Here is a 12334-nt window from a genome sequence, read left to right on the forward strand (position 1 = left end):
TTAGCCCTGAACCTTGGCTGAATGCATCTGTCAAGTTGGCACAATACAAGGGAGCCATGGTCATTACTCCGGTTCCCAGGGGAGATGTGTTGTTGTTCTTCAGCCTCCATGTTAGTGTTGCTCTGAAGCTGTTGTTGGTGTGGATAAGTAAAGAGACTACAGCGATGTGGGATAGAGAGCCATTTGAGAAAGTCATGAAGATGATCCAGAGCAAAACAATTATTGGACTGTCTTTGTAAATATACAGGGCAAAGGGTGCCCATGTGATAATGTTAAAATAATGATTTTGAGTGAAAGCAACCATTTGGATGTTTATGTTTGAAGCAGTCTCTTAGCATTATTTTCTGATTTGAGTGCTGGCAGCTGTGGTGGCTGTGAGCTTATTGCCAATCCTGCGGACAGGAACCTTGGACAAAGGTATCTTGGAGCGCGGGAGATCCTTAGCTCCTTGGGGGACAGGGATATTGCACTGGACTCCCAGCTTGACAGGTATCTTGGAGTCACGTGGTATACCCCTGTAGACTGTGGGTTGCCGGAGCTGGCGACTCTCCTCCGGGCTATGTTTTACAGGGGACAGGCTGGCCTCAACTTCGGCTTCAGCAGAGAAGTTACTAATTGTGTCCTTGCTGACTCCGTGCCGTAAGCTAGGGGGTTGATTCCCCTCTTCCAGCCCTGTAATAGGTGGGTCCCAGCACCCCTTGTGGTCAGTGGGCTGACTCTCACGGAGTAGCAACTTGCCCGTCCTGCCTCCACCGCAGACAGGGATCTTACTGAGCCCTGCTGCCCTCATTGGGCGCGTCTTCTTCTCTGTGGGGGGGCCCTGGGGGACCATGTGTATCTCATTCTGTGTAACATGACGTTTCTCTTCTCTCTTGGGTGAATTTTTCCAGGCACCCCGCACATCCATACCGTTTGGACTCGTCATGTCCTCTCCTCTATTCAGAGAGGCCCTACGCTCACAACCCTTCACCTGAGCAGAGGCAAGGGGTGTACCCTGCAGAGGGAGAGGTGTGAGAACAGGAGAGGGCATAGAGGAAGGGACTGGGGCAGGGGCAGAGACAGGGGTTGTCTTAGACATAGGGACTGGAGTTGTGGTAGGGGCAGGAGTAGGGAAAGGAGGAGTCTTAGACATAGGGATTGGTGTTGGAGTAGGGGCAGGGAGAGCCTTTGAGTCCGCTAGAATTGAAGAGGGGGTTTGTACAGGGGCAGGGCTAGTGACTGAGGCTAGCACTGGAACCGGGATAAAGGGAATTTTAAATGCTGAGCTCAGGACAGCCATAGGATAAAAGGATGTTAGGGAAGGAGGTGCGGTAATGGAATCCAGACATGGGGCAGAGTTCATTTTGGGTGGTGGGGTAGAGGTAAAAGTGGCTGGGATGGTTACAGGAGCTGGCTTGGATGAGGTTACTACTGGAGCAGGTGGGGATGAGGTTACTACTGGAGCAGGTGGGGATGAGGTTACTACTGGAGCAGGTGGGGATGAGGTTACTACTGGAGCAGGAGGTGGGGATGAAGTTACCACTGGAGCAGGAGGTGGGGATGAGGTTACTATAGGGGCTGGAGGTGGGGATGAGGTTACCACTGGAGCAGGAGGTGGGGATGAGGTTACTACAGGGGCTGGAGGTGGGGGTGAGGTTACCATTGGAGCAGGAGGTGGGGATGACGTTACAACTGGAGCAGGAGGTGGGGATGAGGTTACCACTGGAGCAGGTTTGAAAGTAGAGGTAGCAGTGATGCCAATAGGGTCAGGGCTTGGGGTGGATTTTGTTGTTGGTGGAGGGGAGGGTTTTGTTAAAGGGGTGGGGCTTGATTTGGTGGTAGGGCTAGTGATAGTTGTGGACATAGTTGAGAGTTTGGTTGTCACAATAGGGTTAGGTTCAGGTTTTATCGACCAGCTGGTAGGTTCAGGTTTGGTTGTAGGGGTAAAAGTGGAGGTAGGTTTGGTAGTAGGGGCAGAGGAAGGGGTAAGCATTGGGATAGGGGTTGTACTAGATGAATAAGTAGCAGTAGGAGCAGGGGTTGGTATAGGGGAAGGGGCGGATTTGGCTGAAAGAGTAGTTGAGGTTCTCTCTCCAGCCACAGCTCCCTTTGTCCCATGTCCGGTTAGGACAGTGGTGCTGGCTTTGCCCCACTCTGCCTCCACTTCAGCAGTGATGTCTCCACATCCGGTCAGCGAGTCGAAGCTTATCAGAGAGGAGATGTCTGCAAGCAGCGACCTCAGACGATCCACAGCAGGATCCAACAGTGGTGGTTCAGTGGTGGGCAGAGGCGACGCTACATCCTCATTAGATCCAGTGACATTGTATGTAGCCGCTGAGAGAGCCGTTGTCTCTGGTGGGACAGAGGCTGAGCTCTCCTGCACTGTGGGGCTCTTGGATGAAACAGGGGACTCTTGTCCAGACTCAGGTTCTGGGACATCCAGGCTGTGAGGCGCAGGTCTGGGGGTCAAAGTCATGTCCTCCTTGATGATCTCCATGCTGTTTGTACAGGACGACATGAGGAGAGGGCTCGGAGGGGTATCGGCCTCGTCGCTGGCCTCCTCTCGCTGGTTCCTTCCCATACTGCCGAAGATCCCTTTCAAGCCACGACGCTGGCGTATTGTTGGCTGAGACTCTGTACGGAACCTCCGGTCTACTCCTCCTTGTCGGCTGCGCTGCAGCTTCATCAGGAAGCTAAGGGATTTGGCGGAGGTCATGGAGGAGATGGAGGGAAGGTCGGCAGAAGGGATGGAGGGATTTCCATTATCACCCAGGGGCTCCTCCTCTGGTTCCTGCTCCTCTCTCTGACTCACCTCTGGTTCCTGCTCCTTCTCCGGCTCCTTGTCCTTCTCCAGCTCCGACTCTGCTGCCACGGACTCCGTTAATCCGTCCACTGTCTTGCTCCTGGTGATAGGTGACTTGTTGTTCCCCTCGCCTTTGCCACGTATGGAGAAGATGCTGCCTGGCTTGCGCTTCCCAAACAGCTTGAAGGCTTTTCTGATTTTTCCAGGAGGCTGGGGCTCGCATGGCGAGGGTTCGCTACTCTCCGACTGTACATCCATTTTGAATCTCTATATTCCTGTCTGTTGTTATCTTCCTATTTCGTGCTCTATTTCTCTCACCCACCTATAGCTAACTGAACATTTACCATTATTTTCTCGTACCTTACGCTTTTTCCCGTCTCTGCAGACTGGCTGTGCTTCAATTGCTTGCAGTATGTTTCTCTCTCCTCTCTCTATCCCTCCCTTTGCCTATCTCTCCCCTCCAGCTCTTTCTCCTCTATTTCGCCCTCACATGCCCCTCCCATCTCCCTATCCCCTCTTTTTCTCTGGCTGCTCCTGCAGGTCTCCATGGCAACTGAGGGGCTGAGCAGCTTTCGTCAGTGATGGAGCAGAGCCAGAGGCTTTCATCATCCCACCCCAGACACCACTCTCGTCTTTCTTACTCTTTCTCTATCGCTGATACCCCCCTCCCCTCTCTATCTCTCTGTCTATTTTTGTTTACAACTCTGTCTGAGTTTCATGTCCCCTGTGTTGTTACGTATGCATTTTACCTGTTTTATGTTTATGTGTCTGTCTTTGCCTGTAAATGCAGCGTGTCATTCCTGACTTGTTAAGCATGTAGGGCTATATTTATTCATTGATTTTAAGAGTGCATGTGGCATGTGTTTGCCTGTAAATGCTCCCTCCCAACACAAACCTCCACTGCCTTGACCTCTCCAACAGCTCCAACAACAATCAAGATCAGGGACGATGACAAACAAGCCTTTCATATTAATTACATAAATCCAATTGAATAAAACATGGTGCCATTCCTGACAGATTCATGTCCCACATATAGGATTTGTGTAAATCTGGAAAATTCGGATTTGAGGGGAATGTGGAATTTGAGAACTATTAAAGCTCTAATGTACTTATGTTGCACATTATTGCTAAATAGCATAGAGCTCTGTCTGGGCTGAGCATGTAGTCTCTGAGAGGATCTTTCCTTCTATATCGCCTGGAAGCAGAGAACTCATTTTCTCTCACTCTCTCACACAAATGAACATACACACACACACGCGCGCACATACATATTCTAATGGAATTCATTATGCACTCCACTCAGAGAGCTTGTTGCCATCCTATCCAACACAGTTTCTTGAGTGTGATTCCACCCTCTTCCATCTTCATTATCTCGCCTCATTTTTGCGCCATTCCTCAATTTCTGTTTTTACATGCCTCTCTCCTCCACTCCTTCCCATTTGAGTAATTCAGCAGACACTCTTATCCACGGCGACTTAGTTAGTGCATTCATCTTAAGATAGCTAATTGAGACAACCACATATCAGTCATAGTAAGTACACTTTTCCTCATTAAAGAAGTTAGCAGTATAATTATAGCTAGTAGCAAAAGACGAGTGCAAAGTTTTTACTCCATCACTCTACCCTGGTCTCCATCTTCCACATCCACCTCTCTACCCTCACTCCATCTTTCACATCCACCTCTCTATCCTGGTCTCCATCTTTCACATCCACCTCTCTATCCTGGTCTCCATCTTTCACATCCACCTCTCTATCCTGGTCTCCATCTTTCACATCCACCTCTCTATCCTGGTCTCCATCTTTCACATCCACCTCTCTACCCTGTCTCCATCTTTCACATCCACCTCTCTATCCTGGTCTCCATCTTTCACATCCACCTCTCTATCCTGGTCTCCATCTTTCACATCCACCTCTCTATCCTGGTCTCCATATTTCACATCCACCTCTCTATCCTGGTCTCCATCTTTCACATCCACCTCTCTACCCTCACTCCATCTTTCACATCCACCTCTCTATCCTGGTCTCCATCTTTCACATCCACCTCTCTACCCTGTCTCCATCTTTCACATCCACCTCTCTACCCTGTCTCCATCTTTCACATCCACCTCTCTACCCTGTCTCCATCTTTCACATCCACCTCTCTATCCTGGTCTCCATCTTTCACATCCACCTCTCTACCCTGTCTCCATCTTTCACATCCACCTCTCTACCCTGTCTCCATCTTTCACATCCACCTCTCTATCCTGGTCTCCATCTTTCACATCCACCTCTCTATCCTGGTCTCCATCTTTCACATCCATCTCTCTACCCTGTCTCCATCTTTCACATCCATCTCTCTACCCTGTCTCCATCTTTCACATCCACCTCTCTACCCTGTCTCCATCTTTCACATCCACCTCTCTACCTTCACTCCATCTTTCACATCCACCTCTCTACCCTGTCTCCATCTTTCACATCCACCTCTCTATCCTGGTCTCCATCTTTCACATCCACCTCTCTACCCTGTCTCCATCTTTCACATCCACCTCTCTACCCTGTCTCCATCTTTCACATCCACCTCTCTATCCCAGTCTCCATCTTTCACATCCACCTCTCTACCCTGTCTCCATCTTTCACATCCACCTCTCTACCCCGGACTCCATCTTTCACATCCACCTCTCTATCCTGGTCTCCATCTTTCACATCCACCTCTCTACCCTGTCTCCATCTTTCACATCCACCTCTCTACCCCGGTCTCCATCTTTCACATCCACCTCTCTACCCTCACTCCATCTTTCACATCCACCTCTCTATCCTGGTCTCCATCTTTCACATCCACTTCTCTATCCTGGTCTCCATCTTTCACATCCACCTCTCTATCCTGGTCTCCATCTTTCACATCCACCTCTCTATCCTGGTCTCCATCTTTCACATCCACCTCTCTACCCCGGTCTCCATCTTTCACACCTTTCTCGTTCCTCTTTTCCGCTTTATTCATTCAGACTTCAAGTACTACTTTCACCAGAACACTTTAGTATCAGGATAAGTTAAGACCCAGATGCAGACAGTCTCAAAGTAACAATGTTTATTACAGCAACAGGAGCAAAGGTACAAGACGGCAGGCAGGCTCAGGGTAAGGTCAGACAGAGGTCGATAATCAAGATACGTGATGCAAAGGTACAGGACGGCAGGCAGGCTCAGGGGCAAGCAGAGTGGTCAGGAGGGTGGGCTCAGGGTCAGGACAGGCAAGGGTCAAAAACCAGGAGGACGAGAACAGAGAGACTGGGGAAAAGCAGGAGCTGATACAAAAATGCTGGTTGACTTGACAAACAAGACGAACTGGCAACAGACAAACAGAACACAGGTATAAATACACAGGGGATAATGGTGAAGATGGGAGACACCTGGAGGGGGGTGTAGACAATCACAAGGACAGGTGAAACAGATCAGGGCATGACAGTACCCCCCCCCCCCCCCCTCCAGGGGCGCCACCTGGTGTCCTACCTGGGTGCATACCTGGTTGACTGGGGTGCCGGTGGTGAAAGTTGTTGATGAGGGCCGGGTCCAGGATGTTTTTAGCAGGGACCCAGCACCTCTCCTCCAGGCCATAACCCTCCCAGTCAACCAGGTACTGGAAACCCCTGCCCCGTGGTCGAACACTCAGGAGGCGTCTCACCGTGTATGCCGGATAGCCATCGATGACACGGGGAGGAGAGGTGGGCCTGGAAACAGAAGACAAAGGGCTGTGAGACACGGGCTTAATCCTAGACACATGGAAAGTAGGGTGAATACGGAGGGTACGGGGTAACAGAAGACGAACAGCAGTGGGGCAAAAAGAGATGGGGAACGGGCTTGAAACGGGGGAAAGTTTACGGGACTCCACCCGGAGGGGCAGGTCCCGGGTGGAGAGCCATACCTTCTGCCCGAAACGATACTGGGGAGCCGGGGTCTGATGGCAATCCGCTTGTCGTCGATACCTGGATGTGGTCTTGAGGAGGGCCGACCGGGCTCTCCTCCAGGTACGACGACAACGGCGGACAAACATCTGGGCAGAAGGAATTCCTGCTCAGGGAAGAGCGGGGGCTGATACCCCAGGGAATACTCAAAAGGAAATAGGCCCGTGGCAGAGCAGGGAAGGGTGTTGCAGGCGTACTCAACCCATACCAGTTGCTAACTCCAGGTGGTAGGGTTGGCAGAGACCAGGCAGCGAAGAGTAGTCTCCAGATCCTGGTTGGCTCGCTCCGACTGGCCATTGGACTGGGGGTGGAATCCGGAGGACAGGCTGGCCGACAACCCAATGAGGGTGCAGAATGTCTTCCAGAACCGAGAAGAGAACTGAGGGCCCCGGTCAGAGACCATGTCGACCGGCAGTCCATGGAGAAGGAAGACGTGCTGCACCCTGAGCTGGGCCGTCTCCTTGGCAGATGGTTGTTTGGGGAGAGGAATGAAGTGGGCGGCCTTGGAAAACAGATCCACCACAGTCAGGATGGCGGAGTTGCCATCAGATGGGGGAAGACCCGTGACAATGTCCAGGGAGATGTGGGACCAGGGACGGGGAGGGACAGGCAGAGGTTGGAGGAGACCAGCAGGAGCTTGTCGAGGAGTCTTGTTTTGTGCACACACTGTGCAAGTGGCAACGAATACAGAGATGTCAGGGACCAAGGTTGGCCACCAAAAGCGTCGTCGCACAAAAGCCAGGGTCCGGTGGGAGCCCGGGTGGCAGGCCAGTCTAGAGGAGTGGGCCCACTCCAGGACTGCGGAGCGGACTGCGTCAGGCACTAACACCCGGTTTAACACCCCCCCCCCCCCCCCCCCCGAGGTTCGGCTGGGACCACTGTGCCATAACGGCACGACAGTGCATCCGGCTTGACATTCTTGGATCCCAGACGATAGGAGAGGAGAAGTTGAACCGTGTGAACAGCAGGGCCCATCAAGCTTGCCTGGAGTTGAGACGTTTGGCGGTGCGGAGATACTCAAGATTTTTGTGGTCGGTCTATACGATAAACGAGTGTTGCGCCCCTTCAAGCCAGTGCCTCCATTCCTCCAACTCCATCGGCCTCCACCACAAACTGACGGGAGGGGTCAGGATGAACCAGGATGGGAGCAGTGGTGAAGCGGTGTTTGACATCCCGGAATGCCCGGTCCGCAGCAAGGGACCACGTGAACAGGACCTTGGGAGAGGTGAGTGCTTACAGGGGGGAAGCCATGGTGCTGTATCCCCGGATGAAGCAAGGATAGAAGTTGGCGAACCCCAGGAAACGTTCCAGCTGCGCCCTGGACGAAGGCTGGGGCAATCCACCACAGGCCTCACATCCCAGGATCCATCTGGACACTCCCAGCTGAGATGATGTACACCCAGAAAGGGGATGGTGGAGCGATGGCACCCGTAGGTTGATGGGAGTGGTGATATGAGTGACCCGGCCTATAGACCGCCCGTCCAGTGCTCTAACATCCATGAGAGTGGAGAGAGGCTGAGAGGGGATGTTCAGCTCAGAAGCCAGGGTAGCATCCAAAAAACTCTCATCGGTCCCAGAGTCAATGAGGACCCGAAAAGATTTAGACTGGTTTCCCCACAGCAGAATGGCATGGGCAGGGGTGTGAGCAAGAGAAGCAGGAGTACTCACTCCTACCAGTGAGCCTGATCTCTTTAAAGGACAAGAGGACACAAAATTACCAAGAGTCCCGCAATACAGACAACTCTTTGTGTCAATCCTGTATTGCCGTTCCGCTGGAAATAGCCCAGCTCTACCTAGTTGCATACGCTCGGGAACCGTTGACTCAGCCATCTTCGGCGACTCTCGGGGAAGGTCAGGAAGCCTCGGGTTCTCTTGGCAACGGGATCGTCGGGGACTTCCGGGATGACTCGGATGCAAAGTGGAATCCCTGGACGTGTGAGCGAAGTCGCCCCCATCAATTCGGATGGTCAAAGCGATGAGGGAATCGAGATCCGTAGGTAACTCCCGAGCAGCAAGCTCGTCCTTGACCTCCTCCGAGACGCCTAGCAGGAACATATCTAACAGTGCTTCCTGGTTCCAAGCACTCTCCGCTGCCAACTTTCGAAAATCCACCACAGTCGGCCACACTACAGGAGTCCTGCCGAAGCTGAATTAGCTTCCGAGCAGCTTCTCTCCCGGAGAATGGGGTGTAAAAAACCTTCACTTCTCCCACGAATCCCTCCAGACTAACGCATATGGCCGGCTGCTTCCCATACAGCAGTAGCTCACGTGAGAGCCCTCCCGGACATTCACGTGATGAGATGGATCGCTCCAAGATAGCCTGAGGGGAAAGAGGAGGGCTGAAGCTCGAAAATGAGGGCACACTGAGCTAGAAGAAACGCCCGACAGATGCTCTACTCTCCATTGAAGCGTTCCGGGGGGAGGTAAACGGTGCTCCCGAGAAGGTGGAGTGATCGATGAGACGGCGCTGCTAGCAGCTGGGTTTCTGAGCGGCTGTGGGGTTACCACCGTGGTAGGCTGCCTCCCAGACAAACTGAGGAATTGCTTCAGCAAACTGTCCAATGCCCGGTCATGGCGTTCAGCCAACTCATTAAATAGTACCCGCAAAACACCAGTCTCAACATCAACAGTGAGGAGGCGACTCCGGGATGCTGGCCTTCCAGGCAGAGTTCCTCTGTCCAGTGTCTGTGTTCTTTGCCCATCTTAATCTTTTCTTTTATTGGCAAGTCTGAGATATGGCTTTTTCTTTGCAACTCTGCCTAGAAGGCCAGCATCCCGGAGTCACCTCTTCACTGTTGACGTTGAGACTGGTGTTTTGCAGGTACTATTTAATGAAGCTGCCAGTTGAGGACTTGTGAGGCGTTTGTTTCTCAAACTAGATACTCTAATGTACTTGTCCTCTTGCTCAGTTGTGCACCAGGGCCTCTCACTCCTCTTTCTATTCTGGTTAGAGCCAGTTTGCGCAGTCCTTTGAAGGGAGTGGTACACAGCGTTGTACGAGATCTTCAGTTTCCTGGCAATTTCTTGCATGTAATAGCCTTAATTTCTCAGAACAAAAATAGACTGACGAGTTTCAGAAGAAAGTTCATGGTTTGGGCCATTTTGAGCCTCTAATCGAACCCACAAATGCTGACGCTCCAGATACTCAACTAGTCTAAAGAAGGCCAGTGTTATTGCTTCTTTAATAAGCACAACAGTTTTGCCATTGGAACACAGGAGTGATGGTTGCTGATAATGGGCCTCTGTACGCCTATGTAGATATTCCATAAAAATAATTTGCCGTTTCCAGCAACAATAGTAATTTACAACATTACAATGTCTACACTGTATTTCTGATCGATTTGATGTTATTTTAATGGACAAACAATTCTTCCAAAAACAAGGACATTTCTAGGTGACCCCAAACTTTTGAACGGTAGTGTACATATCCCAACCAGAAGCCATGGATTACAGGCAACATTCGCACTGAGCTAAAGGGTAAAGCTGCCGCTTTCAAGGAGCAGGACTCTAACCCGGAAGCTTATAAGAAATCCCGCTAAGCCCTTTGACGAACCATCAAACAGGCAACGCATCAATACAGGACTAAGATTGAATCGTACTACACTGGCTCTGACGCTCGTCAGATGTGGCAGGGCTTGCAGCTATTACAGACTACAAAGGGAAGAACAGCCGAGATCTACCCAGTGACACGAGCCTACCAGACGAGCTAAATAACTTCTTTGCTCGCTTTGAGGCAAGTAACACTGAAACATGCATGAGAGCACCAGCTGTTCTGGACGACTGTGTGATCACGCTCTCCGTAGCCGATGTGAGTAAAACCTTTAAACAGGTCAACATTCATAAGGTCACTGGGCCAGATGGATTACCAGGATGTGTACTCCGAGCATGTGCTGACCAACTGGCAAGTGTCTTCACTGACATTTTCAACCTCTCCCTGTCTGAGTCTTTAATACCAACATGTTTCAAGCAGACCACCATAGTCCCTGTACCCAAGAACACTAAGGTAACCTGCCTAAATGACTACAGACCGGTAGCACCCACGTCTGTAGCCATGAAATGCTTCGAAAGGCTGGTCATGGCTCACATCAACACCATTATCCCAGAAACACTAGACCTACTACAATTTGCATACCAGATCCACAGATCCACAGATGATGCAATCTCTATTGCACTCCACACTTCCCTTTCCCACCTGGACAAAATGAACACCTATGTGAGAATGCTATTCATTGACTACAGCTCAGTGTTCAACACCATAGTGCCCTCAAAGCTCATCACTAAGCTAAGGACCCTGGGATTAAACACCTCCCTCTGCAACTGGATCCTGGCCTGCCCCCAGGTGGTAAGGGTAGGTAACAACACTTCCGTCACGCTGTACCTCAACACGGGGGCCCCTCAGGGGTGTGTGCTCAGTCCCTTCCTGTACTCCCTGTTCACTCATGACTGCACGGGCCAGGCACGACTCCAACCCCATCATTAAGTTTGCTGATGACACAACAGTGGTAGGCCTGATCACTGACCAATGATAAGACAGCCTATAGGGAGGAGGTCAGAGACCTGACCGTGTGGTGCAAGAATAACAACCTCTCCCTCAACGTGATCAAGACAAAGGAGATGATTGTGAACTACAGGAAAAGGAGGACCGAGCACGCCGCCATTCTCATCGATGGGGCTGTAGTGGAGCAGTTTGAGAGCTTCAAGTTCCTTGGTGTCCACATCACCAACAAACTAAGATGGTCCAAGCACACCAAGACAGTCGTGAAGAGGGCACGACAAAACCTATTCCCCCTCAGGAGACTGAAAAGATTTGGCATGGGTCCTCAGATCCTCAAAAGGCTTTACAGCTGCACCAACGAGAGCATCCTGACGGGTTGCATCACTGCCTGGTATGGCAACTGCTCGGCCTCCGACCGCAAGGCACTACAGAGCGTGGTGAGTACGGACCCAGTACATCACCGGGGCCAAGCTTCCTGCCATCCAGGACCTCTATACCAAGACTCCAGCCACCCTAGTCATAGACTGTTCTCTCTGCTACCGCACGGCAAGCGGTACTGGAGCGCCAAGTCTAGGTCCAAGAGGCTTCTAAACAGCTTCTACCCCCAAGCCATAAGACTCCTGAACTAATCAAATGGCTACCCAGACTATTTGCACTGCCCCCCCCCCCCCCCCCCCCCTTCTATGCTGCTGCTACTCTCTGTTATTATCTATGCAAAGTCACTTTAATAACTCTACCTACATGTACATATTACCTCAATTACCTCGACACTGGTGCCCCCGCACATTGACTATGTACCGGTACCCCCTGTATACAGCCCTGCTATTGTTATTTACTGCTGCTCTTTAATTATTTGTTATTATTATCTCTTCATTTTTCGGGGGGTATTTTCTTAAAACTGCATTGTTGGTTAAGGGCTTGTAAGTAAGCATTTCACTGTAAGGCACACCTCATTTCACTACACCTGTTGTATTCGGCGCATGTGACAAATAAAATGTGATTTGATTTGAATTGTGTATTGTATCTGCACTCATTTTGGACCGTTAGCCTGTTGATCAATTCTGTTCAGTTGACTTTGTTTATCTGCTATATTCTCATGGTTACAGGCAGACTTAAATAAGCT

At 51.0% G+C, this 12334-nt stretch overlaps 1 protein-coding gene across 1 annotated transcript; it reads right to left on the bottom strand.

Moving 5' to 3' along the window:
- Positions 1-337: 337 nt before the first annotated feature.
- si:ch211-244c8.4 (APC membrane recruitment protein 2) lies at positions 338-3040 on the bottom strand. The gene is made up of 3 exons (XM_038964735.1): positions 2133-3040; positions 1385-1671; positions 338-1041 (listed from the first exon to the last, which is right to left on the bottom strand). The coding sequence occupies exons 1-3, from the start codon at positions 3038-3040 to the stop codon at positions 338-340; spliced, it is 1899 nt and encodes a 632-aa protein (XP_038820663.1).
- Between the last annotated feature and the right edge of the window lie 9294 nt (positions 3041-12334).

This window comes from Salvelinus namaycush, chromosome 26 (genome assembly GCF_016432855.1).
Source record: "Salvelinus namaycush isolate Seneca chromosome 26, SaNama_1.0, whole genome shotgun sequence".
In the NCBI taxonomy this organism is placed as follows: Eukaryota; Metazoa; Chordata; class Actinopteri; order Salmoniformes; family Salmonidae; genus Salvelinus; species Salvelinus namaycush.